The 27,079-nt window shown below is 40.4% G+C and overlaps 2 protein-coding genes across 5 annotated transcripts in view; one reads left to right on the top strand and one right to left on the bottom strand.

Moving 5' to 3' along the window:
* NCAPG (non-SMC condensin I complex subunit G) overlaps positions 1-24,042 on the top strand; it is a 39,295-nt gene extending 15,253 nt beyond the window's left edge. For 3 of the 4 annotated variants that reach the window (XM_029910637.1, XM_029910634.1, XM_029910636.1), the window contains 13 exons: positions 3,855-3,995; positions 4,992-5,115; positions 5,765-5,854; positions 6,039-6,218; positions 6,785-6,895; positions 7,474-7,593; positions 9,233-9,472; positions 11,064-11,245; positions 15,798-15,972; positions 16,407-16,568; positions 20,354-20,498; positions 22,158-22,250; positions 22,716-23,708. In XM_029910637.1, coding sequence (XP_029766497.1) covers positions 3,855-3,995; positions 4,992-5,115; positions 5,765-5,854; positions 6,039-6,218; positions 6,785-6,895; positions 7,474-7,593; positions 9,233-9,472; positions 11,064-11,245; positions 15,798-15,972; positions 16,407-16,568; positions 20,354-20,498; positions 22,158-22,250; positions 22,716-22,798 — 1,846 coding nt within the window. In that variant the 3' untranslated portion in view covers positions 22,799-23,708. Of the gene's footprint in view, positions 1-3,854; positions 3,996-4,991; positions 5,116-5,764; positions 5,855-6,038; positions 6,219-6,784; positions 6,896-7,473; positions 7,594-9,232; positions 9,473-11,063; positions 11,246-15,797; positions 15,973-16,406; positions 16,569-20,353; positions 20,499-22,157; positions 22,251-22,715 lie in introns of all 4 variants that reach the window. The other variant, XM_026648014.1, reaches the window with a different exon arrangement.
* Positions 24,043-26,550: 2,508 nt separating this feature from the next.
* The window catches only part of LOC113406025, a 30,664-nt gene continuing 30,135 nt past the window's right edge, over positions 26,551-27,079 (bottom strand). The window contains exon 3 of the mRNA XM_026648128.1: positions 26,551-26,632. Coding sequence (XP_026503913.1) covers positions 26,628-26,632 — 5 coding nt within the window. The 3' untranslated portion in view covers positions 26,551-26,627. The remainder of the gene's footprint in view (positions 26,633-27,079) is intronic.

Genomic DNA, 27,079 nt, shown 5'->3' with positions numbered 1-27,079 from the left:
GTCAGCTCCCACCACCTTCTATTTACAGTCTGCTCCAAACCAGCAACCTGGGGGACAGCTAGCTTCTCCAGCCAGCAGGGATGCACAGCCTTTGGCTCCCCCCTTTCCTTTCCCTCCCCCCCCCCCCCCCCCCTTCACTTCCTTCCTGCCAGCCTTATATAGCTCCCTGGATAATGAGGCCCGCAGGTGCTTCTCTTCTAGCAATTTGGCGTGGTCTACTCAGGCAGCCCGAATTAATACTTCTTAATTGGAGCTGGGCTAACGGGGCCTGGCTCAGGATCTCCTGGCCTGCACCCTGTTACCCCCCCATATACTGTTCTCCCTCACCTGGCCCTGCAAGCATGTTGCTGTGAGAAAAGCAGCCTTTGCTCTCTTCCTCTCCATGGCTGACTGCTACAGCTTGTGAGCCGTCTGTCCTCTTTTCTGGTGCCACAGCAGCCCCTGGTAGGCGAAAGGAGTAATTGCAGCGCCTCTCCATCAGCATGAAGTATTCTGTGGAGAAAAAAAATCTATGGGAGACATGAATTCTGTGCATGCGCAGAGGCACAGAATTTCCCCAGGAGTAAATTAAACATCTTTAAACATTCCAGAAAAACCTTATTAAAAGGTTTCATAGTCAAAGACTCAGAAATTAGGAAATGCCAGATTTAGGGTTTCTGTGCAACCTCAGTTTCGTCCCTCTGTGCGTATGCATTATGACAGTCTTTACTTACTTGATCACATACTAATTTTTCCACAAGACCCCTGCTTCTTTCAGTGCACAAGATGGAATGTGATCTGGGATGTGTGGTGAATTAGGCTGTTGTCTGTAGGACCCCTGCCTCATTTGTTGCAGAAATTGACAACTGTGTGGTAAATGAGGCAGGGAACTTCAGAAAGAGAGAGGATGCTGCTAACATGCTTTATGAACTTTATAGATGTCAGTCTATTAAATGTATTCATATTTATAAAAGCACTAATCCAGTATGGTGGGTGTAAAATGATGACATGTACATTTTAATTTAAGAGGCCATAAAGGACTTTTTCCTTCCTTCCTGACAATGTTCTTCAAACCCTTTCTCTCTTCTCCCCACCAGGAAAAGACTGGAATAAGATAATCTAGGCTTTGAGACACAGGACGGGGAGTGAGTTCCACAGTTACAGATCCTTCACAGAGAGACCCCTTTAATTTAAATGATTTAGGTCCCAAAGGGGTAACTTTAAATTTCGCCAAGAAATTAGCAGCCAGTACAGATCATGGAGCACAGGTTCTTTCGGCATGAAATTGCTTAATAAGCAGGGAGCTGCATTTTGCAATGGTTTCAGGTTTGGAATGGTCCCCATGGAACTCAATCAGAAAAATAAGTTGCACCCTCTTCTTTTACATCTTGTGTTATAATTTGTGCAGCTGTTGGTTTAAAGTGTCCTCCCACCCTTTCACTACTCCCTGATCTTATTAGTATGGGTTTTGGAAAACCTAAACTACAGCACATGGGCGACACATGAGCCCCTCCTTCAGGGAGGCTAGCTGTGTGGCCCAGACCCTTGCACCCAAGGTCCTACTCCTTGTCCACTGGAGCCCCAAGTGGCCACCCCCCCCTCACAGCCAAAGGAGCCCTGGCCGAACTGTCCCAGGCCCCTGGCCGGCACCAGCACTGGGCCGCTGGGCCACCTCAGTGCCGGGCTGCTGGCCCCCAGCACCATTCCACCCCTAGCGCCAGGCCTCCAGATGACAGCAGAGCTGAGTTCCTTCTTGGGCACTGGCATGGGGGAGAGGGCAGAGCAGGGGTTGGCTTGTGGGGGGGTTAGCCTTCCCTGGGCTATTATACCGGCCACCTATGCTACAACATGTTAAATCTGTTGTGAATTGTTTTAAAATATAACTTTAGTGTGGACTATGCTGCCCTTATCCATGCTCTAAGCTCTCACTTGTGAAGGTCTGTAACTGAATGACCCCAAATGCGTCCCCAAATGAGTACAAAGCTGCAAACAATTTTAAAAATGTTTGTCTTCCTCTTTTTGTAATGTCTGTAAGAGATGGAAAATCTTTTAACTGAATCACAATTTCTTCAGAAGTGTTTTCTTTGTAATGGTTGTTCTTCAGGCTAAAAATATTTTATCCTTGTTTTTTTTTCACAATTTTTTAAAGTTTTTGAGGGGAAAAAAATGGTTCAGACATTTGAGTATGAGGAAAGTGTGTATTTCAGGATGGGGAGACACCCCATTATAAAGAAATTCTTAAAATTATTTTCTTTAGTAGAGCTAGCACTGAAATGATTAGATTTAGGAAGTTTAAGACTTAGTATTTGGCAGAAAAATAGCCTTTACTGAAAAATGCCTGAGTGTTCTGGAAAAAATGTTGTTGAAAATCACACTTTGTGACCTATACTGTACATCAAGTTTTCTTTTGACGCTAAGGAATGCTCTGCAGAACATGTGTGCATAGCCAAGGAATAAAAATGTAGAGAAGCACAGGTAGAGAAGAAAATCAGGAAATGACCTAGGATACGTTTCTCCTTGTGAATATGGCCTACCCATCTTTGCCAGCAAATTTTCAGTGTTACTCTGTGGTGTTTTGTTAGAATGGCCTTGTCATAACTATAAAGGGAAGGGTAACAGCTCTCTGTGTACAGAGACTCCAAATCCTTTTACCTGTAAAGGGTTAAGAGGCTCGGGTAACCTGGCTGACACCTGACCCGAAGGACCAATAAGGGGGCAAGATACTTTCAAATCTTGGGGGGGGAAAGGTTTTTGTGTGTGCTCTTTGTTTTAAGGGGTGGTTCGCTCTTGGGACTGAGAGGGACCAGACATCAATCCAGGCTCTCCCCATCTTTCTAAACAAGTCTCTCCTATTTCAAACTAGTAAGTAAAAAGACAGGCAAGGCGTCTTAGATTCACTTTGTTTTCTCAACTTGTAAATGTACCTTTTTACCAGAGTGTGTATCTTTGTTTGCTGTACTTTGAACCTAAGACAGAGGGGGGTCCTCTGAGCTCTTTAAGTTTGATTACCCTGTAAAGTATTCTCCATACTGATTTTACATAGATGATTTTTACCTTTTTCTTTAATTAAAAGCCTTCTTTTTTAAGAACCAGATTGATTTCTCCTTGTTTTAAGATCCAAGGGGGTTTGGATCTGTATTCACCAGGAGTTGGTGAAAGGAGGGTGGAAGGAAGGAGGGGGGATGGTTAATTTCTCCTTGTTTTAAGATCCAAGGGGGTTTGGATCTGTGTTCACCAGGGAATTGGTGAAAGGTTTCTCAAGGCTTCCCAGGGAGGGAATTCTTGTGATGGTGGCAGCGGACCAAAGCTAAGCTGGTAGATAAGCTTAGAAGTTTTTATGCAGGCCCCTACATTTGTACCCTAAGGTTCAAAGTGGGGATCCAGCCTTGACAGGCCTACTGGGTACTTCTCATATAAATTACTTTCTTAGACTCGGTATATCTGGTATGCAGTATTCAATGCTATAGTTATACTAAATCTTTTTTTTTTTTAAATTGCTCATTTATTTGAGAAATGGGGCATGTGTATTTAAAGATGGTTATGCCTACACATAAGGCAGAATTAAGCTTGCATATGCAAAATAAACTTTTGTCATTTTCTGACTCTAACATTTATAGAGATCTCAATGTAGTTTTTTGTGGATTTCATACATTTAAGCTACTTTATTTGCATGTCTTATAAATGTTCATCCAGAATTGTATAAATCTTCAAAAAGAAATTACATGAACAATGAACTTCAAATGTTTTATCATTAATGTATTGTGATAGTAAAAGATGTAACCTTTTGTTACACAGAAGTAGGAAGGAACACTTTTTTGTATTTTGACTTTGCAACAGAGATCCTGCATTTAATGATGACTGTCCTTTGTGTTCAGTTACCTTCAGAACATGCCAGTTCTGAGTGAAGAACAAAGGGAAGATTTTTCCTGTATTGAAAACTTGCTGACAAAAGAATTTATAGGTCAGCAGTTGATTCTTATTATAGGCTGCATGGATACCACTGAAGAGGGAGGAAGGTAAGCTTTATAAAATTTTATGCATGTACAGGTTTGTTTTACTGACTTCTTAGCCTTTACTATGGAAACCCACTTGCTTACATCTAGAATGTACTTCTAAAGAAAGAAATGTCAGCCAGTCAAAATATTACAGTTCTGTGCTGGTTGCAAAAATGGCCTCACCTTGCTTAACAGGTTTGCTTCTGAGTATATTCAGAGACCTAGCTGCTTACTTTAGTGGAACAATACATCTGTTATTAATGCAGACCTAGTACCACCATGGGAGAGTGAATTCATTTATTTTCCATTCTGACTTGCTCATAATCACCAGAATTGTTGACTAAGTTCTAAGTAAACAGCCTCTTCATGAATTGTGATGTCAGAAAGAAAAAGGCATAGATTCCATTTTAGATTTCGAGCAGATTTTACTATTTTAATTGATACGTTAAAACCATCTTTTTACCTGCAACTTGAGCAAACTTGACATGGAAGTTATTGAGAGAGAATAAGCTTGAAAACCCACAATGCCACATTTTTCCTTTTTCCAGATACAACTGCACATTAATTAATATTGCAGGTGTGACCATCTTGTTTTGGTTTACTGCATTGTGCAGGCATTGAAGGAATAAAGTTGTTTTGTACTATTAGACTAGTTAAGACATTTTGCACCTGGAAAGATGTGAGTTTTTAATTAAAGAACTTAAATAGAAGTGTTCTTCACTAATTATAAACAATGAGTGTTCCTACCCACTCACTTTTATTTAGATAATAGGTCACACTTCATAGAAAATTTGGTGTCATCTGGTAAAAGCAGAAGAAAATAATATTGAGTAAAAAAAATTGAATAATTCATTACTGTTCAGCTAAGAACAACCTAGTACTTTACTAGCAAATGTATTTCAAAATAAATAAAGTAGATTAAATCTTAGCTATTGAGTGTTTTCACAGTGTTTTAAGAAAGGAGGGTGTAATTTGAAAAACAGTAAAACTTTACTTTTTAAAAAAAACAAAACACAGGAAGCGTCTACTGGCCGTCTTGCAGGAGATTCTTATTCTACCTACTACTTCAACATCCCTTATATCTTCACTTGTTGAGAGATTGCTCAGCATTATCAAAGATGATGACAGGAGAATTCATACTGTAAGTAGTTTTATTTGTTTCTAGGCCATGTGACAGACAGCCTTGACAGATTATTGTAATGGAAGTGGCAGCAACCACTATAGTTACCTTTGCAAAAACATGCCATTCTGGTCCTCTCTTCCAGCCTTGTCTCATTTTCACCATCCACCTTAAGAGATGTGAACTCTGAAGTTAAATAAGCCATGTGCACACCCACAATCTAGAATGTGTGCTTTCTGAATGTTGATGGATTGTTTTTGAAAATACTACTAAATTTTTAAAAAGTGGTGCCCTTTCACAAACTGCAGTATTTAATGTCTCCTAACTTGGCAGATCTCAACCAATTTTGACGAGAACATTCACAGGCCCTTACTCTTTATGAAGGCATCAGTCCTTTCTATCACATTTCCAGACTCAGCTAGCTACCAGGAAATTCTAGACCTCTTGCATGGTAGGGCAATATATTGGCAAAAAGGGTCACTAATCTTTTGGGGATTTATTGTAGTAGTTTTATCTACTAAAGAAATCTGAATGAAAGCCTCAGGATTTATGCAGAGGGATGACACTTTTTTAATGTTTAAAGTCCAGGTATATATGTCTATAAGATCTGAGAGTCAGACCAATGACAACAAGTGGTGTTAATAGCAATAACTTTTGCCTCCAATGTTAGGTTGCAGAAATTATCTCAGAGGTTCGTGAGCCCATTGTTACAGTTGACACTCCTATAGATGCAGCTGAAATAAGAAAGCAACAACTTAAGGTAAATGAATTGTAGGTAACTTACAGGAAATGGATACAGTGGCTATTTAATTTTATATACTTTTACAGACAGCACACTTCCTATATATGTGCTACTGACTAACTGATTTAGATAGTCTAGCATTTATTTTACAGCTAATAAAAATTAGTTACAATCTTGTGACTTTCATTTTCTGTGTATTTAGCTGGCTGAAATAAAAGTGAAACTTTTGGAAACAAAAGAAGCTTTGGAGGAATGTATTACTCTGCAGGATTTTAATCATGCATTGGTGTTAAAAGAGAAAATAACAGAGCTGGAATGCATCAAGAGTGATATGATAAAAGAAGCCGAACAGCCTGAAATTAAAGAAATGCGCGTGGAGAAGGTTCTACTTCCTTTTTTTTCCTCTCCTCTCCTCCCCCCCCCCCCCCCCCCCCCCCCCCCCCAAAAAGTGCTGGTTATGTTTTTATATCAGTGATATTTTAGTTCACTTTGGTTTTCAACTAACTGGTGAACAGGCCTGTGTCTTATTTAATTTTCTTTTGAAGCTGTTAATAGACATTTCATTGTTTTTTTTATCCAGTTGTCAGTGTTTTGCATTTAAACTTCAAATGTAAATTATAATGTACTCTATCAAAAATGCTCTACAATATAACTGCTGTTTTGTGCAGTTTATGTACTTTAAGGATATAATTAAAACTATTTTAAAAAAAGGTTTTTATCCTACCTAAGTGCTCCTAGCCTTAAGTGAAAATTAATGACAAATGAACCACAAATTCAACTAACTGTAGTTCTATTTCATTTTCAGTCCTGTAGGTAGATATAGCATTCTTTGATAGTGAGAATGTAGTGTAAAGAGAACATTTTACTTGCATAGAAAGACATGATTATCTGTGTTTTGTTTTTCTTTCTCCCATTCCTGATAAAGAAAATCTTTTTCTCTTCTTAAAGAATGATCCTGAAACGCTACTGAAGTGTTTACTGATGTGTTATGAACTCCTCAAGCAGATGTCCCTTTCTAAAGAAATAGGCCCAACAATGAATGGGATCATTGAATCCTTGGTATGTGGCAATAAGTAGTACAACTTTACAAGTATAAAAGATAGAAAATAGAAAAAATAAAATGAAAATAGAAACATTCTTCAGTATCATGGAAAATGGTGTAGTTCTTGTAATGCATCTTCACACTACATTTCTTGTAGTTGTCAATTTCTTTGTGGATATATGGGTGTCTCATCTTCTCTGTCAACATCTCAATCTCTGCTTTTGTGTTTTGCATGTGTGATGTATTTTCGTATTCCTTTATAAGCTACCGTATATACTTGTTCATTAACCTGTTTGTTTATTAAGCCGACCACCGAAAATGGATAGGTTAAAAATAGCAAAAACTGTATGACCCTTTCATAAGCCGATCCTATATTTCAGGGGTTGGAAAACTTTGGCTCCCAGCCGTCAGGGTAAGCCGCTGGCGGATCGGGAGTTGGCTCACTCACTAGGTACAAAAGCACATGTGAATATGTTGCACTCTAGGTCTCTTAACACTTACTTTCTAATAACTTATTTTCAAACATGTCGTAGCAAGTATTTTGTTGTTTCAATATGTACATTTTAATCACAAAGAATCAAATTATTACTTTTAGATACTTCCTGGAATAACTAATGTCCATCCAGCTGTAAGAAATATGGCAGTTTTATGTTTGGGTTGCTGTGCCCTGCAGAACAAAGACTTTGCCAGTCAACACCTTGCATTGCTGCTACAGGTAAAAATTTTCTTAGTGATAAGAACTGGGTTGTTTGGCTGTGACTTTGTGAATAAAATTGGTCTTGTACCTGTGGTACATAATTCTAAATAAAATAGTACCTATTGTATATAGGACTTCAGCTGTGTTGGTTGAAGATTTAAAAAATAGTGAAATATATATGTGGCTTACATCCCAGCTCTGCCACATACACTTGACTTATGCTGATTGATCTAACTTCTCTCTGCCTCAGTTTTCCTCACCTGTAAAATAGGGTACTTCAGTGTTGCTTACAAGATGCTGAGAAGCTTAATTCATAATATTTGTGACTTTCTTTTTTGTCCTATCTTGGGTATTATGTGAAAAAGAAAGGGGTCCTGGCAGCTCTAGGTGGTCTTCTCGGCACTTTTTTTCCCAAACGCAAGTTGCATATGTCCATAGTGTGGAAAATGCTTCATAGTTGGGGCTCTCCTTTTTCCCCCCCGAGTTCAGGGCAGAACAAAAGGAGCTTAAATCAAACCTAAGGCCTCTATAGTCACATGGACAATAGCAGATGAGTTTCTTGAACCGCTATTTATTTATTTATAACATTCTTATGTATTTATTTGTACTGTAGTAGCATCCAAAGGCCCTCATCAAAATAAGTGACCCCATTGTATTAGGTGTTGACAAACATATAGGACAATATAGTCACTGGCCAAGAGAATTTAGGGTAAAATTTTCAAAAGTGACGTAGGTACTTAGGAGCCTAAATCCCATTGACTTTCAGTGAGACTTAGACTCCTAAATCACTATAGAAAATGGAGCTTAAGAAGAAGTCACTGTTGAGAATGTTACCCTTAGCTATGTGTGTCTTCTTTCAGATTAGACTAATTTATGCAACTACACCTCTACCCCGATATAACGCTGTCCTCGGGAGCCAAAAAATCTTTCTGCATTATAGGTGAAACTGCATTATATCGAACTTGCTTTGATTCACCGGAGTGCGCAACCCCGCCCCCCCGGAGCACTGCTTTACCGCGTTATATCCGAATTCGTGTTATATCGGGTTGTGTTATATCGGGGTAGAGGTGTATTTGAATTTATTACCATTCCATTACTTGTTGCGTCTTCTTTCAAATTAGACCGTAAACTGTTTGGGACAGGGATTATTGTCTTACACGAATAGTACTCAGCAGAGTGGGGTCCAGATTATGATTTGGGCCTTTGGGAGCTAGCAAAATCCAAATAAGTTTGTTTTTATTATTACTGCTTCCAAAATAGACACAATAGGACAATAAGAATACATGGGATAAGGCTTCCCATTTGGATCAGGATGACATCCCCAATTGAAACAGCTATAAATAGGGCTGCACAGTTTTGAGCTGAACAAAGTAGGCTGATTGCATAGCTGGAGCTGAATGAATAATTTTATATAGTTCAACCTCAGATTTTATTCCAAACTTGGTTTCATATTTGAGTGCTCAGGTTGCTTTTTCATACTGTTCTAAAGTTTGGGGAGATTCCACTTAGTTTAGGTGAATTGTTGTGTGATCTTTGGGTAATCTCAGTCACTGATTTAGGAGTTAAATATTGTCAGCTCTTTGTTTTTAACAAAACTTTTCATTGAGTGATGTACCATAGAACTATACATCTTTTTCCCCCTGTTTACAAAACCTAGGTTTTACAAATTGATGATATTAAGGTAAAGCGAAGTGCTTTAAAGGCAGTCTTTGACCAGCTGATGTTATTTGGGATAGAAACATTCAAAGCAAAAAAAGACAATGATTCTCACAGTGAAGAAACAGAGATTAGAAATAGAGATTGTGAAGAGGAGGAGACTAAAATAAAAGAGTTGGAAGAAGAGACTGCCACTGTTCACAACCTCCTACAACTTATTTCCAGTTTCTTAGACAGCGAGGTAAGTTATCTATGAAATGCCATCAGTCTGCTCTTCTACATCTTTTTTGTTACAAAAGTAAAAATTTGTATATAATTGTACATGAGTAACCTTACTTTCTTCCCAAACACTTCTGTATGTTTATATTCTTGGATCAGATGCTCAGTATATTGAGATATTTCAGGAACTGCTTATAGATTTAAATTTGAATGAAAATTGCATGTGCACTGTTGAGTACTGCACAGAAGTCTATAAATAGGGCTGCTGTTCTGCCATGGTTTCTTTAGAAAACTCCATAGTACTCCTGATGAAAATATGAGAGACATTCCTTTATGACCCAGATAACTTTATTTTCCCATAAAAGGTCATTAGGCTAGATTCTCGGGTGGTGTAAATTGGCATAGCTCCATTTAAATCATTAATAATAACTAGAACAGCTTGTGATAACAAGGATATCCATGTGAATACAGTAGCATCTATACCGGAACAGACTTATTTAAACACTACTCCAATCCATTTTTATAAACTGTTTTCTGTACTTTGCAAGAGGAGGAAATTACTTCATCGCTCTTGGAGGAGTTAAAGCTGCCATTGTGAGTTCACTGGGTCTGGTTTTTGAGTCGTAGTATTCTGTTCCTGTTCTCTACTACCCTCCCACATAACTCATGGCACTAACTAGGCATCTCCCCCAGGTTTTCAGTGGTTTTGTTTCAGTTACAGTTATATACCCAGTTCTTTCTGAAAACATCAAATTGTGACCTTTGTAAGGAAAAAAAGAAAAGGTGTACGTGCCTTCTGATGGATTGTATTCCTCATTATTATTTTCTGTTTTATATCAAATTTTCATTAAGCTACTTTTGGATCTTGGTCACCTTGTGTTATTGGCTTTTTCACCATGGTAGCCTTCTTGTAAGTAGTCTTAGGATAAATATATTGGGACTTGACTTGAAAACTGGCTCCTACTTTGGACCTACTGGTCTCCTTCCTTCCTTTGGGAAACCACTCACAAACTTTTTGAAACTCTGCAAGTAGATGGATAAAAGCAAATATGAAGCCTCATCAGTGAGTTTTGAACTAAATAAGGAGAAATGGATGCAAACTACTAGTGTTTGAGTATTTGACAACTTCCAAAGAAGTGTGATTAACTGCATCCCTGGCATTACTAAAACTGTCAATCCTCCGTGCCTTTCGTAGCTGTACAAGAGCAATGAAATGGCAGGATTGCTGTAGCAAAGTTGTGTGTTCTGAAATCCATTTTTTCACTTTTAACTGTGTTGGAAATGGATTGGAAACTAAGAAGTTGTTTTATTTTTCCAGTATGTTAGCTGTAGGTTTCATGATAGAGATTTGAGGCTCCTGAATTCTATTAGTGTGGATTTGGATATCATTCATTTTACATTTACAGTAACTTACAAGTGTCTGGGGGATGCTATTTTAAGAGTTTCACTGACACTAAGGATGCAACTCTGAGCCTGCATTGAGGTTGTCGGTGGTGTAGGCATGTATCCACATGAATCTCAGTGTAAGATTGGGGCTTTACTTTTCAATTAACTAATGTGTGTCAGTCAAAGGACTGTACTTCTGTCTCTGATCCAGTCTTTCTTTACTTAAGTTTTCAGAACTCAGGACAGAAGCTGCAGAAGGCCTGGCCAAGTTGATGTTCTCTGGAAGGTTAATTAGTGCCAAATTTCTTTCTCGTCTCATTTTGTTGTGGTATAATCCAGTGACAGAAGACGATACTCAACTTAGACACTGTCTGGGAGTTTTCTTCCCTTTATTTGCTTATGCAAATAGGTATGAGCTTTTTAAAATCTGATGTTGAAATCATACATTGTTTTTTCTTTCTTTTCTAGGTTGTAGTTTTACCTGATTTTGTTCTTGTGATTCCCATACGTTTTGTATGTGGGATGTACTACGTAATTATGATACAGTAGCCTAAGAAAATAAGGACAGCATTGTCGAACCTGAGTACTTAAAATTAGACACCTAAATAAATGGCCTAATTTTTCAGTAGGTCTGAGCACCTGCAGTTCGCATTTATTTCATTGGGAGTTGTCGCATCTCAACGACTCTGAAATCGGGGCACGTTTAAGTGCCTAACTATGTGTTTAAAGGTTTAATTTACAGCCTCCTAAGAAGGTAAGGTGATCATTTTCATGCTCCCTCTTGAGAGAGTTAAAATAGTAATAGTGTGTATCTATTTGCACACGAAGATTCATTTATTCCTTTGCGCTGCATTAGTATATGGCAATCAACACTGATCACTCTACTGTTTTGGTTACATCTGGGACATACCTAGAAATAAAATCCACACCTCCATATTTTTTTTAATGGAGGGTTCTTCAACGCTTAGCTAGACGGTCGGCCGTAGCGATCGTTCGCCATTTGGCCCATTCCTGCACAACCGCAAAGGCTTGACGCCCAGAGTGTGCAACATCAGAACAGACTTGATGAACCCATGTATTAGGGGGTCTGCTTCTGGGCCGCCTCCACCCCTCAGTTGGTGGAATTTTATCCCGGATTTTACAAGCTACCCAGAGAACGGCGTTTGCTTGAATATCTTGTGGCATACTTGCGACATGTCCGAAAAGCATGAGGTGCCGCCTGTGAACAATGGCCCTAGTAGTCTGTAGACCCGAACAACCATAAACATCTGCATTACAAATGAAGTCATTCCACTGTATGCCCAGTATACAACATTGACATTCTGTGTGGAAAGTCTCCAGCTTTGTCCAATCTGCGCTGTGTAGTGTCCATGTTTCGCAGCCCTACAACAGTATGGGAAGGAGACAGCTTGAATAAATCCTGAACTTGGTTGTCATACTAAGATGATGTTGATTCCATATCCATTGTAAACGGCCCATGGCAGATGCTGTGATGCCAATCCAATGGAGAACCTCTGTGTGAGAATTGGAGGAGCTGGTAAGTATAGAACCCAAATAGCAAAAGATGGAAACTGTTTTGTTGTTCAAAGAGATTGGAGTTGCTGGTGGACCTGGTCCTAAATTTTGCAGTATTGTCTTTGACCATGAAACATGGAGACCAATCTTATCTGACTCCTCCTCCACATGCTGGAGTGCCTCACGAAACCTGTTGGGGCTCTGTACTAAAAGAACAACATCATCAGCATAGTCAAGGTCTGTGAGTGAGAAATCACCGATTTCAATGCCTATGGACCTGACAGAATGCTGCATTATGAAATCCATTGCCTGACAGAGTGCAGGGGCCAGAATGCAACTCTGCCTAACACCAGATACTGATTTAAAAGGCACTGACATCCGGTTCCCCAGACTAACACGGGCAGTGGTTCCATTATGCAGCTCTCTAATCAAGTCCACCAGAGTGGTAGGGACACCTATGCCCTTTAAGGCCTTCATTAAGGTGACACGGTCTACTGAATCAAATGCAGCCTTAAGATCAACATACGCTATATGCAGGGGCTTCCTGAACTCACGATGTATCTCTGACAACAAGCGAAGGGCCAAAATGACGTCCAATGTGAACCTGTTCCTCGTAAAACCTGACTGTTGGGATGATGCTTCCAATGTAGGAAAGACTCCAGGCATGCCAGCAAAACATGCAAAAACACCTTCCCTGGAACGGAGAGCATGGTGATCGGCCTGTAGCTCTTACATTCACTGTGCGGTCCCTTGCCCTTATAGAGTGAGATCACAATACCGTCCTTCCAGGCGGTTGACAGGGTTCCAGTTCTCCACACCAGATGAAAGATGGCTAGAAGTGATTCTGCTCCAGGATCAACAGCGCAGTGTAGCTGCTCTGAGGGGATGCCATAAGCACTGGCTGCGCGTCCGTTTTTCAGTTTAGAGATGGCACACTTCACTTTATCCAATGTTGGTGCATCAGTACAAATGTCTGGATCCGGAACCGCAGTGACTGCCAGATCATCCAGCTCTGAACAAGCGGCAGCTGGAGGATGGTTCAGGACACTGCTATAATGTTCCACCCAGCGTGAGAGAATGTCATCATGCGATGACATGTCGTTCAGGATGCCGTTTGTAATGACTACCTCTTGACTGCTGAGGTTACGAATGGCACGGAATGTTGGCTTCAAGTCGCCCCTGGCTAAGCCGAATTCGACGACATCCACCACTTGGTTATAATATGCCTCGCGATGACCGAGTTCCAGGGTGTTAAATTTTCACTTCAGCTGATTACAAGTGCGCTTATCACGCTGGCGGGCTGCAGACTTCAATTTCATTATCTGGAAGGCCTTCTCTGATAGCCATGCTCGGCGTGCTGGATGCCTATAGCCAGTCGTCTACTTAGCAGATTGGTTGAGGGTAGAAGTGAACAGGGACCAGGGAACCTCCACGTCATCTGGCAGATTAGCTAGAGCCGAGAATCTGTTGCTGATGTCAATACAAAACCTGTTGGCTAAACCTGGCACACGGAGTGCGTCAATATCAAATTTAATCATCGCAGAGGATTTACCTGCTCATTGGAGCATCTACACCATACGGGTGACCACTAGAAGGTGATCTGTGTTTGCCGTGCATTCCGCACCATGATATACTCTACAGGAGGCGAAGAGACGTCTATCGCGTGTAATGATGTGGTCCAACTCCGTCTGAGTGACGCCATCGTGAGAGATCCATGACATCTGATGTATGCGTCGCCACTTGAACCATGACCCAAGAATGGAAAGATTCTGGGAGGCACAGAATGTAAGCAAGCGGCGAGAGTTATCATTGGGTGTGCCTGAACCATAATGACCAATGACCTGTTCAAATCCGGTTCGCAGGGAGCCGTAACTGCATTTAGGTCACCCAGGATCACGAGATCATCATGTGGAGGGACTGTGCATACTAGATGTTCCAATTGCTCATAGAAATGATCTTTAACTGAGTCAGCAGATTCCTCTGTCTGCGCATAGATTACTATGACAGTGAGATAACCGTGCCGATGTTTAAGACGTGCAGTTAGGGTTGGAGGGTTGGAGTGGAATAAATCTCTTCTAGTCTTTTGAAATTCCCTTTTATCTCCTTTTGTCCTTTTCTTTCCCCTCTCCTAAATTTTTTTTTACTGCTGCCTGTGAAACTGCTTTGGGAGCTCTGATCCAACTCTTTATTGAATTTCTTAAGGAAGAGATAATATAAACAGAATTATTTTTACTTGTTTATGCTGCTGAGCACTGCAGCCAGGCATTGAAGTGTCACTGAAGGAACACTAGCAGTGGAACTTCAAAAGGAAACAGACAAACTGACCTTAGTGCTCAGCAGCTGTGTAGAGGAAACAGTTGGGCTCCTGTTTTAAATAATTAAATTAGCAGATTCAGGATTTTCAATGCAGGGTATTTGTTTTTGTGGGGCAGAGGGAGGTTGGTCGGGGAGAGGGAAAGGTGAGGTTTAAATAAACACAACAAAAATGTGGCAGACTTAAACTCCCCTCCTTTCCTTCTCTGCCACTGAAAAAATATGACTGGCTACTCTTTGAGTGGCAGTTTGTGGCTAGCTAGTATAAAAGCTAAATTGGGAATATTAAATAGTTACTAATCTATTTTTTACAATAAAAAGTGAATTTAAAGTTTCTGTTGGACTACAGATTGCTACTAAAAGGACAGTTGAATTAATTGGGGGTGGGGAGAGGGAAATTGTGGTGGGGAAAATCCCTTAATTTCCTATCACTACTCTGCCAAGAGCAGGAATAAGTCACTTTATTGAGAGGATAATTTTTCACTTAACTTCTGTTGAGTACAGTATCAAAATGAAACTAGGATATATGTCTTCAGTGTCCCGCAATCTGGAATAATGGGCTCTGACCTCTGTGATTAGTTCTTCTACATGTGAGCAGGTTATCTGGTCTTATTGAGACACATTCTCTGGTTGCAGTTATATTGGCAAGAGGAGTCTGAAATCTTTATCTTCGAACATTAGTCTTACGGTATATCCCACCAAGTCAAGGTCATTCTTTGTTCCAGAGTCACCACTATTAAAAATGCAATTGTGTATGTTCTATTGTGGCATTGAATGTACCTTCTCTAATAGGGGGATGCTAATGTACTTCCTTGGTTATCATCCCTTTGAAGCCACCCCTCTCTGCCCCCGCACTCTGGAGAGTTGCGAACTGGATTCTTCAGGGACCAACAGACAGAGAAAGGATTGTTAGATAAATAACCTGGATTTAAACTGGCTCAGGGCCTTCTTACTGATCCAGCAAACAGACAGGACCCCTGGTCCACGGTGGGCCCCAATCCTTAGGATGGGATTGGAAGGTTTGGGTCTACTGAGGCCCCACAAAACACTGTGCTAGTTCTGAGCTGAGGCTGTGATGAACTTCTGATCACATTTTCATATTGTGTTACTAGCATTTGCCTCTTTTAAAACAGGACTAATCAGGAATGTTTTGAGGAAGCCTTTCTTCCAACTCTGCGAACACTGTTTAATGCTCCTGCATCTTCACCTTTGGCTGAAGTAGATATTGCTAATGTTTCTGAACTGTTAGTGGACCTGACAAGACCAAGTGGACTGAATCCTCAGGCCAAAAAGTCCCAGGATTACCAAGTATGTAGATTATGGCTGATGGGGTGCTACTTTGATGTTTGTGGCTAGAGATTGCATCCCAACAACCCAGCCACTGCTATCACTCTGTGAAGATTTCTCCCTTTGAGGCTCCTGTATAAGAGGGAAGGAGAGAGATCATCCCAAGTGACCTGTCTCTAGCTTGCTGTTTTCTCATGTGGCTAAAGCAACACCACCGTACTTAATTTACCAGCAGTTATTGTTTGCTCCCTCCTCTGTGTGTGTGTGTGTGTGTGTGTGCGCGCGCGCGTGCACGTACATAAATTGGCACACATACTTAAAATGCTGCTTTTTGAGAAACTTTACTTTTTGCCATTTAACATAGCTGATTGGATACTTACGTTAGGCACATTACACGGTCTTCTCATGTAAATAACTTTCAACCAACTTTCAGAATATTCTTACGATTTTTCCAGGATTTAACAGTGCATGATAGCTTAGCCGTGAAAATCTGCAATGAGATCTTGATAGACCCAACTGCACCAGATGTTCGTATTTATGCGAAAGCCTTGAGTTCATTAGAACTCAGCAAATATTTCACAAAAGATCTTCTGGTTCTACTTGACGAGATCCTTGAGGTAGGTAGTATACAAATAAATTGTGTTACATTGCTCTTGGTACCTTTTTAATAGCTAAAAATTTAGTATCCCAGTAGTATTCCATAGTTTGTTTTAGTTCTTTGTTAAATAATCTGTGTAAACTATAATACTAATCAGGATGGAATTATTTTTGTTTTAATCAGGATATTTATATTTTAAACAAATCTAATTAAAAATGAGTAAATCTGTGGGCTGAGATCACTATGAACTATGTTGTTAAAATACAATGAACCATTTCAACCAGTGCAATAAGTTGAAGCAACATGCCATGTTTTTCATGTCATCACAGTAAGGTTCACGATAGATGTGCTGCAGCTTATTTTATCACGTGTAAATAAAATTGAAGATAGTCCTTTACAACTTGGACTATAGAATAGAATCGTAGAAGATTAGGGTTGGAAGTGACCTCAGGAGGTCATCTAGTCCAACCCCTGCTCAAAACAGGGCCAACCCCAACTAAATCATCCCAGGCAGGGCTTTGTCAAGCCAGGCCTTAAAAACGTCTAAGGATGGAGAGTCCACCACCTCCCTAGGTAACCCATTCCAGTGCTTCACTACCCTCCGAGTGAAATAGGTTTTCCTAATATCCAACCTAGACCTTCCCCACTGCAACTTGAGACCATTGCTCCTTGTTCTGTTATCTGCCACCACTGAGAACAGCCTAGCTCCATCCTCTCTGGAACCACCCCTTCAGGTGGTTGAAGGCTGCTATCAAATCCCCTCTCACTCTTCTCTTCTGCAGACTAAATAAGCCCAGTTCCCTCAGCCTCTCCTCATAAATCATGTGCCGCAGCCCCCTAATCATTTTTGTTGCCCTCCGCTGGGTTCTCTCCAATTTTCCACATCATTTCTGTAGCGGGGGGCCCAAAACTGGAAGCAATACTCCAGATGTGGCCTCACCAGTGCCGAATAGAGGGGAATAATCACTTCCCTCGATCTGCTAGCAATGCTCCTACTAATGCAGCCCAATATGCCGTTAGCCTTCTTGGCAACAAGGGCACATTGTTGACTCATATCCAGCTTTCCGTCCACTGTAATCCCCAGGTCCTTTTCTGCAGAACTGCTGCTTAGCCAGTCGGTCTCCAGCCTGTAGCAGTGCTTGGGATTCTTCCATCCTAAGTGCAGGACTCTGCACTTGTCCTTGTTGAACCTCATCAGATTTCTTTTAGCCCAATCATCCAGTTTGTCTAGGTCACTCTGGCCTCTATCCCTACACTCCAGTGTATCTGCCTCTCCCCACAGCTTCGTGTCATCTGCGAACTTGCTGAGGGTGCAATCCATGAAGATGTTGAACAAAACCGGCCCCAGGACAGACCCCTGGGGCACTCCACTTGATACCGGCTGCCAACTAGACATCGAGCCATTGATCACTACTTGTTGAGCCTGACGATTTAGCCAACTTTCTATCCACCTTATAGTGCATTCATCCAATCCATACTTTTTTTTTATTTGCTGGCAAGTGGGAAACCATATCAAAAGCTTTGCTAAAGTCAAGATATATCACCTCCACCGCTTTCCCCATATCCACAGAGCTAGTTATCTCATCATAGAAGGCAATCAGGTTGGTCAGGCAAGACTTGCCCTTGGTGAATCCATGTTGACTGTTCCTGATCACCTTCCTCTCCTCCAAGTGCTTCAAAATGGATTCCTTGAGGACCTGCTCCATGTTTTTTCCAGGGACTGAGGTGAGGCTGACCGGTCTGTAGTTCCCCAGATTCTCCTTCTTCCCTTTTTTAAAGATGGGCACTATATTTGCCTTTTTCCAATCGTCCGGGACCTCCCCCAATCGCCACGAGTTTTCAAAGATAATGGCCAATGGCTCTGCAATCACGTCAGCCAACTCCCTCAGCATCCTCGGATGCATTAGATCCGGCCCCATGGACTTGTGCATGTCCAGCTTTTCTAAATAGTCCTTAACCTGTTCTTTCATCACTGAGGGCTGCTCACCTCCTCCCCATACTGTGCTGCCCAGTGCAGCAGTCTGGCAGCTGACCTTGTCTGTGAAGACCAAGGCAAAAAAAGCATTGAGTATTTCAGCTTTTTCCAGATCATCTGTCACTAGGTAGCCTCCCCCATTCAGTAAGGGTCCCACACTTTCCCTGACCACCTTCTTGTTGCTAACATACCTGTAGAAACCCTTCTTGTTACCCTTCATATCCCTTGCTAGCTGCAACTCCAATTGTGCTTTGGCCTTCCTGATTACACCCCTGCATGCACAAACCATATTTTTATACTCCTCCCTATCATCTGTCCAAGTTTCCACTTTTTGAAAGCTTCCTTTTTGTGTTTAAGCTCACCGAAGGTTTCTCTGTGAAGCCAAGCTGGTTGCCTGCCATATTTACTATTCTTTCTGCACATTGGGATGGTTTCTTCCTGCGCCCTCAATAAGGCTTCTTTAAAACACAGCCAGCTCTCCTGGACTCCTTTCCCCCTCAGATTACCCTCCCAGTAATGAGAACTAATTTGCCTTTTTTGAATGGCCTTAGGACTATTGTGGTATTACACTATTACCTGTGTGTCATGGGGTGGGATGGCCCTTTTAAGGGATGTGGGCTTAGCCCCACCTGTTACTAGTTGCCTTCCAGATAGGGGGTTTGAGGCCAGGGCTTAGGCGATGGCCAGTAGGTCACCTTGTCCTCAGATAAAAGGCCAGCAAGCAGGAAGTCTTTTCCAGAAGACCATGATCAGGGAATGGTGGGGGAAGGGCTCTCTGCACCAACTAGGTGGAAGATCTGGCTGGAGATATCTGCTGTGGGATGTGGCAGAAGCCTTTTGAGGAAGAGGCTTCAGGAAGGGCCAGGCATCAGAACCTGGTTTATCTGTTTTGCTTTCAGTTGTACTGTTTGGATTTTGAAAAATAAACTCATGCTGGAAGAAAGGGACTGCCATTCTATTGCTGTTGGCAGCTTTATTTGACACACTGGTTGGTGAGTTGGCCCCCTGCTTACACCACAGTACAGCAAATTGATGGAACCTTCTGGAAGCCCTGCCCATTGTGATGCCTGCACTTCTTCCTACCCCTACAGCTCTTAATGTTCCAAAGGTGAGGTATAAAAGGGGCTAGGGTGCCCAACTGCCTCATTTCCTTCCAACAGAGATTATATGCAGACCTGGAAGCTTTCCTTGGTCTTAATAGCAGAAAACATTTATACTCTTAGTACCTTGTACATTGTAGTTTTTACCAAATAAATAGGGGATTTTAGGTTGGAGCTCTCGTATGATCACAGAGCTATGATGGGATTCAAGAAGGTCCAGGCCCTTACATGGTCTCCTCTGAAATGTTCAGAGTCACACAAGTGCCCCAACAGGCATTGCTTTCAAAGGTTCCAATAGCTTGTTGCACTGCAGATACACCTCCCATTAGTGTGAATGTGCAGGGACTCATCTTGAAGAATTCAGATTATTGATCGATAGCCTTCCTTTTATTTCGGCCACTAATTCTAAAATGAACAAAGGATTAATGCTGGTGACCTAAATAGTTTTTTTATTCTTGATCTAAATTGCTATGTAACCACTATGGTTTTTAAACTGATCCACCCTGTTGTTTCCTAAATAATTTACCTTGTGTGTTAGTATCCATAACTTAGAGAGTGTTTTATCTCCATACAAAATATGGTACTAGTCGAATTTGCTATAGTGAGGGGTGCATGATTCTCAGATACAGAAATGCCAGGATTTTGTGGATAATCCTATATTAGAAGATATGTAGAAACTGAGCTGTTTCAGAATTAAGCAATATTAATATGAAACATTTCTACCCACAGAAGGTCAAAGATAAGTTGTGTCAAAGAGTGATTGAGAAATTCAAGATAAATTTAAGCAAAGGAAATGATATAGACAAAGACCGCTCTGAAGTAGAACAGGAAACTGGCACCACAACATCTGAGCATGTTAATCCAAATGAGGAAGGTAATGTAGTGAAAGTATGGCTAACAGGAGAATAAATGAGTCCCTGAATGCGGGTGGGGTGGGCTGTGTATATTTTTTTTTTCATAGAAACATACAGGCTCTCTTTACTATGAAAAGTTTTAAAGTAACAAAAATATAAGTTGTAAATTGTACATTCTTACCCTTTTGAAAATGGACTATTTTAACCTATTGGGTTTTTTTCTAGCTTTTTACCTGTTTCTCTGCTGTTTTCCCATTCAATTTGCATATTTCTCTTGTGTGAGAATTGCTACACACTTCTCCATTAGCGATTCTCTTCACAGTCTATTCCTAAATAAATGTTACACTAACCAGGTGGGCTTTCTTCAGCAGATTTGAATAGTCACTTATCTCTTGAATACTAGTGTCTACTAACTAGCCTGAAAACCTACTGAGTTTAAAAGTTTTCACTGGTTTTCAAGTTCTTCTTTCCTTTTCTTGCTTGTTGGACTTGAGTTCTTTTCATATCTCCAGTTTTTCTCAAAAGAGATTTCTTATGTTTTTCAGACTAATTTTTATTGTAGTCATATGTTCGCAGCGATGTGTCTTCTCAGTGTTAGCTTATGCATCTGGAGTTAGACTTTGCACTTGTAGTTGTGCAGCAAGAAGCTACCCACCCTCTGTACCGTTTAGGCAGCAGGTGGACCACTTGCAGTTCCTATGCTATCAGTAACCCAGATCTGTTAGCACCCCTTCAGACAAGGAGTCTAGAAATCCTTCCAGGAACTGGTCTTGATCCGTTTCCTATCTAAATAGCTAAGCAACTGTCTTAAGCTGACTTGAAGACCACTCAGTTGGCTTTTCCTTTCTGCTGCTTTATTAGTGGCTTACTTCAGGGCCTGAACTTCTTCATTTCAGAGTACTAAGCTCCAGCAGTCATAGCTCAGTGGGGCTGATAGACTAAAATAAATTTAATTCAGAGCTGTGTCACAAAATATGTATAACGATTTCAGCTGTTTTCATCTTTGCATATTCATTGTAGGGGGAGCCGGTAGTGACTCCTTTGTTTAGGTTGTGTACCCTCCCTCTCCCCCCCCGGCTCCTTCCTCCAGCTGTGGGATAACAGCCTTTGCCTGCTGCTGGCTAATCGTTCGTTCTTTCCAGTGTGAAGTTCCCACAAAGAGGAAGGGAGATTCTGCATTTCAGTACATATTTTCTTGCAGAGAGCGCTCTTGCATCCTTAAAGCAGTGGTTCTCAAATTGTGGGGTGTGCCCCCCCTAGGGGGATGCAGAGGAATATTTAGGAGGGTGTGGGGCTGTGGTGAGCCCCCACGGGGGGGGGGGGGAGCAGGAAGGGAGTGCCATGCCCCCCAACCCAGCTCCTTCTCCATCCCCAACTCCGCCTTCAGCCCAAGCTCTGCTGCTAAGGAAGCCTTGACTGTGCAGTAATTGGAGGGAGGAGAGGGGGCAGGCAGATTCCATTACTGGTAAGGAGGGATGCAACTGGAAAAGTTTGAGCACACTTCTGTAAAGAAAACCACACTTTGCAATGGTTGCTAGTGTTTGTTCCCATTTTTTCTAAATTAAAAATGACTGAAATTTTAAAAAATGACGGCAGAGGTTTGTTTAGTTTATTTTCAGCATTGGTATATAAAGATCACATCTGTTATGATTGGCCTGATACGCTGTTCTGTTACACAGAAAAGAATAAAGAAGCTGATCAAAGTCCTGTTAATGAACATAAAGATAATGCTCCTACAAAGCAGAAATCTACAAGAAGCAAAGCTACTAGAGGTATGAGATGACTTAAGTTTTGTAGCTTAACATTAACAGCTACAAATATTTTTTTTAAATTTAAAGTAAGCCCTATAGGAATTGCAGCAAAAATATCTTTATGTTGTAGCATAATTTGCTTTAAAGCCTTTTAGATTTTTAAAAAATAAATAAAACATCATCTCTGACAGAGTTTATGAAACAGTTCTTATCACTATAACATCCTTGACTTAATAGTCATTTTCAAATGGTCTACTTTTGGACTACCACACAATAGTGCTGGTGTCATGAAAGGGGTACGGTAGTCTGGAAAGGTTGAGAGTCACTAGTGTAAGGAACTATCCATGTATGGTGAGGGAAATTTGTTTAGGAAAAGTAGTATTGAAGAAGTGAAAAGTCTCTAGGAGTTCTAAGATGTGAAGGTTGTTTGAACAAAAGGCACATTGTCATTGTTCTGGTGATGGGTAACTTTCATTTGTGTTTTAGGGCAGAGAAAAGTAAACACAGAGGCTAGGTCTGTGAACACAAGAAGAAATCGTAAAACGGTAGCGTCTGACAGTGAAAGGTAAACAGTCTTGTGTAATGAATGCACAACGTCCCTCCTGCCACTCTAACTTCCTTCCTTCTTTCTCGCAAGCAAACTTAATTCAAACCCTTTCATCCATATGACCTTCCTTTTTAAAATTAGATGTTCCAAGCACAGAAGATAAACTACATGTTGACTATATATTCTATAGAATTAATCCCAGACTTCTCAACAAGGGTAATAAAAAATAAGTAAAAGCTGTCCATAAATGTTCAGTCTCCTTCAGAAGTACTAGTTAAGAAAAAGTAAGGAAATAAAACAATTTCTTTACTAGCTAAGGCTCAAAGCTAAGAAATCCAACCTGCATTAATTTTTTTCCAGTATATCTTCCAGTTTTGTTCTTGTGTAACAGATATGTAGGGAAGGGTTTGTAATGTTACCTCTGCTACACTAATTGCTACTATCTTGTTGCTATTTAGTTTTTTAATTTGTAAATTGATAAACTTTAGAAACCAACATTTGGCAATAAACAATTGAATGCCATTCACTTCACCCCATTACACAATGCTGTTATCTGTGGTATCTTAACTCTAACCGTGGACCCACATCTGCCTATGGTCAAGCACGTGACCCATTAACTTCAATATGATCAGGCCCTTTAATTTGTCTAAACAATTTTTGTTTTATGTTAATAGCCCCTAAAAGCTAATCTTGCTGTTTTCCATACACTTTAATTACTAACCTTTGGTTATCCCTTTGTGGTGGTCGCATATTCTAATTGATACATAGCTATTTAAAAATAAACTTACAACCTCTATCCAGTGCAGTGTCTACAATAAAGAATGTAGTTTATTATTCAGTGGTTTCAAGGCAATGTATTTACATTTAAATTTGCTTACAACTTTTTTGTGGCCATTTTGAAACTTTTTATATTTAGTGGAGATGAAGTTCCAGAACCAGTTATGTTGCCAAGTTCAAGACCTTCAAGACGAGCAAAAACAGCAGCACTCGAGAAAACTCGAATGAATCTCTCAAAGCTTCTGAATGTAGAAGCAGACGATTGAAGATGAGTGAGCGAGAGAAGAGTCCTTCATGAAAGCCAGCTCTTCACAACAGACTTATAAAAATAAGTTTTGTTTTACTGTCAATCCAGTTTTTTTAATCTTTCTATAGTTGTTGTAAAAACATGAAGTTCCCAGGAACTTTACAATATTTTAAATTAGTGTTAATATTGACAATCACTCCTTAATTAGATGCATATTTTCTGTTTGTGTAATAAAAGTATAAAGTCTTACTAAAACTTGATTTGTGGCTTTTATCTATTCCAAATCACATTTCCCCTGCTTCTCAGAAAATGCATAGGGGAAGAAAAGAGGAAGCAACTTGTTATAGACCTTCCCTGCGTCTTCAGGCACTAAATATAGGATTTTAGGACTTGCTTACAGAACACAAGCAAAGTAGAATTGATGCCATTGCAGCTTTGCATGTCTTTCAGTTGTTGCCAGACATCTTTCTGCCTGTAAGTGGCTGTGGAACTTGGGGTTAGTTATTCTTGCTGGTACTGTTTGAAAGCTTGTAAACCTTTCTTTGATGCAATATTTTATCTATTTCCTTAGAATTTTGAAACCTGTGATTTGGATAGAAATTGATAAATGGGTGGATTTCCTCATAGATTCTGTGCGCTGAAGGTTCACTTTGTGAACATCCACTTTTGTGCCATAATTTTTTTTGAAAGGACTTGTTTGTTCTTTCTGGAAGATGTTGGCAGGCTTCCCCATGCAGTATAGGACTTATGTTGGTAAGGAAGTACATGGGTGATTTGTAAAACTACTGTTTTAGCAAAGGACAAAATAGGGCTGTTAGGAGAGGGATGTGATTGGACACTTTCTCCCTTCCCGCCACCCCTAGGTGATTACTGTTAAGAAAACAAGCTTTGGCAGTCAAGTTAAAAATGTACACTGTCGAAGTTCTGAAAGTCCTATTTAGAAAAAATAGGGCAGATGCTGGGTCTGGCTCTTTTATCTGCTTTGAAGTATCTTAATACCTGCTAGAGTGTGTCTTGATGTAGTACACTGGTGATAGCTGAAACAGCATTGCTAGTTTCAGGCTGAGTAGATATTTGTTTAGAGGAGAAAAATCCTGTATACCTGATTTCCTGCAACTCGTATCTAGGAATGAAATCACCACCCAATAAGCTGCAATTGGTACAAAAGGCCACACAGTTTGCTATGAGCACATAGGGGTCTGCTCTCTGCCCTGGCAGAATCCATTTTTACTCTCTCTCTCTCTCTAGTTGTAGTTAGATGTTCCTTAACCCCTGCTGTGGGAAAGGCAAAAAAACAACAAAAACCCACTCCATTGACACCAATATGGTGGCGAGGGAAAAAATTCTTTCCCAAGCCCTCTAAAAAAGAAGCAACTAGTACAATGCCCACAGCAGGTTCAAACCCCACCTGATAGTCACACATCAAAGGGAGAGACGGTCGGTGCTGCCTTGCCTGCTGCGTGGAGAAAGGGGTTTCCAATGCCAGGGCTTGCACCTTTAAAGCCTTCCCCCTTACATTCCAAGAGGGTGAGTCAGTGCTGCAAACAACCAGGACACTTTTGTCTAAAATTTATAAATAGATACTGTCATTGAAGGACACTTCTTCCAGGCTATTGACTCTCACTGAGTTCTCCATCCTTGATAATATAGAACCAAGAAAGAATCTTTGCTCTGTCCATAAAATAAGTGCATCTAGAAAAGGGAAATGTGCAGTATAGGTTTCTTCTAAGTAACTAATGTAACAGCACACTACTATCACTACAATTTTTATTAGACATGTCAAATAACCATAGCTGAGGCTATGATTTAGGCTTGATAAAAATGTCTACTAGGTAATAAAATGGAAACATTTACATGGGCTTAAGAGGTATACTGTTGAAGTGTGAAATTAATTCTAAAATGCAATAAAGCAATTAACTGGAAATGTGTTTACATCCATTTTAATTGGTGACAGGAAAATTCATAGAAACAAAACAAAATAGACCACTTATCAGAAACATCAATTTAAAAAAGTGCAGATACAGGGTTGAATGACAATCTTTCAAGAGATTTCTCCTGCAAGGCTGGCCTTTCTTTTAGACTAATTTTTAAATATTGACACGTTCTCAGGATAAGTGAAAATAAACCCCACCCTCAACCCCCTAGAGAAGGAAAACATACTGTGCAATCTGATTGTTCTGTAAATTTTGAACATTTATGAATGAGATTTTATACATCTTTGCCTTATCTTTTTACTGCTTTGCTTCGAGGTAGTCAGTCTCCACCTGTTACAGAATTGTTTCTGAATCATTGCCATAAATCTTTACAGTTAGTGACCCATGTCACAAAATATATTAACTTTCATGCACAAAAATAAAACTGGGATAATTATATAATTAAACTTAAAAGAACATAACCTCCCGCCCCCCCCATGAAATACTATTAAAAGGGAAACATCTGATATGAGATTTGTACTGCAAAATTCCATAATGGTCAAATGCAAACCTTCATGTAAAAAACATACAAAGAGTACATCAAAATGAATAATGCTAATGATTTTAATATAAAGCCAAATCACAAGAGATCATTTCAAGATCAATTTAATAAATGCTTATGATTCAGCAGAAGAAAAACAATGTACAAAATAATAGTGCAAGAATAGCTGCAATCTATTTGTTCTCATCAGTTTTGAGATTTTGGTTAAAAACTTTACAATTGGCAAGAGATACCGTTGCAAAATTCAGATTCCACTCAGTGGGCTGATTAAGGCACTTCTTTACGGACTTCAAAGGTTGAGTTGCTGTGTTCATGTCAAATAAATTCTGCTTCTCAGAGGCTTTCACTTGTATCAAGCTGGGGGAGGGGGAAAAGGAGATAAAGAACTTTAGTGTATTATTTTTCATCCAAACGAGGCACATCACCATGGGTGAGAGGTGGGGAGGCACTTTTTTTTTTTGGGCTACCTCAAGCCCACCTAGAGGCACCACGTGGGAGTGGAGCACTGCCAGGCCTCTACACAACATCTAGGAACACTCAGGGTTTTCCTCACTATAAGATTAATTCAAATTATAACTCAAGCATTGTCCCCAACTCAAGTCCTGTCCACACAGACCCTTAATGCAAGTGTGGTGGTGCTTTAAATTTGAATTGGCTGGTCCATCAGGGTCTATTAAGCTACAGCTCAAATTAGCACAACTCATCAGCTGCTCCTATAAGTGGTTGGTGCAGTTTGTGTGTTCTGCAGTATTGCCATGCTCACGCAAGAGAGGCTAACCTGAGAGGTGTTAACAGCAGTCAATC

Source organism: Terrapene carolina, unplaced genomic scaffold, assembly GCF_002925995.2.
Source record: "Terrapene carolina triunguis isolate 2854851 unplaced genomic scaffold, T_m_triunguis-2.0 Scaffold66, whole genome shotgun sequence".
Taxonomy (NCBI): domain Eukaryota; kingdom Metazoa; phylum Chordata; order Testudines; family Emydidae; genus Terrapene; species Terrapene triunguis.
Note: the sequence above shows the minus strand (reverse complement) of the source record. Positions and strands in the feature narration are given on the sequence as shown.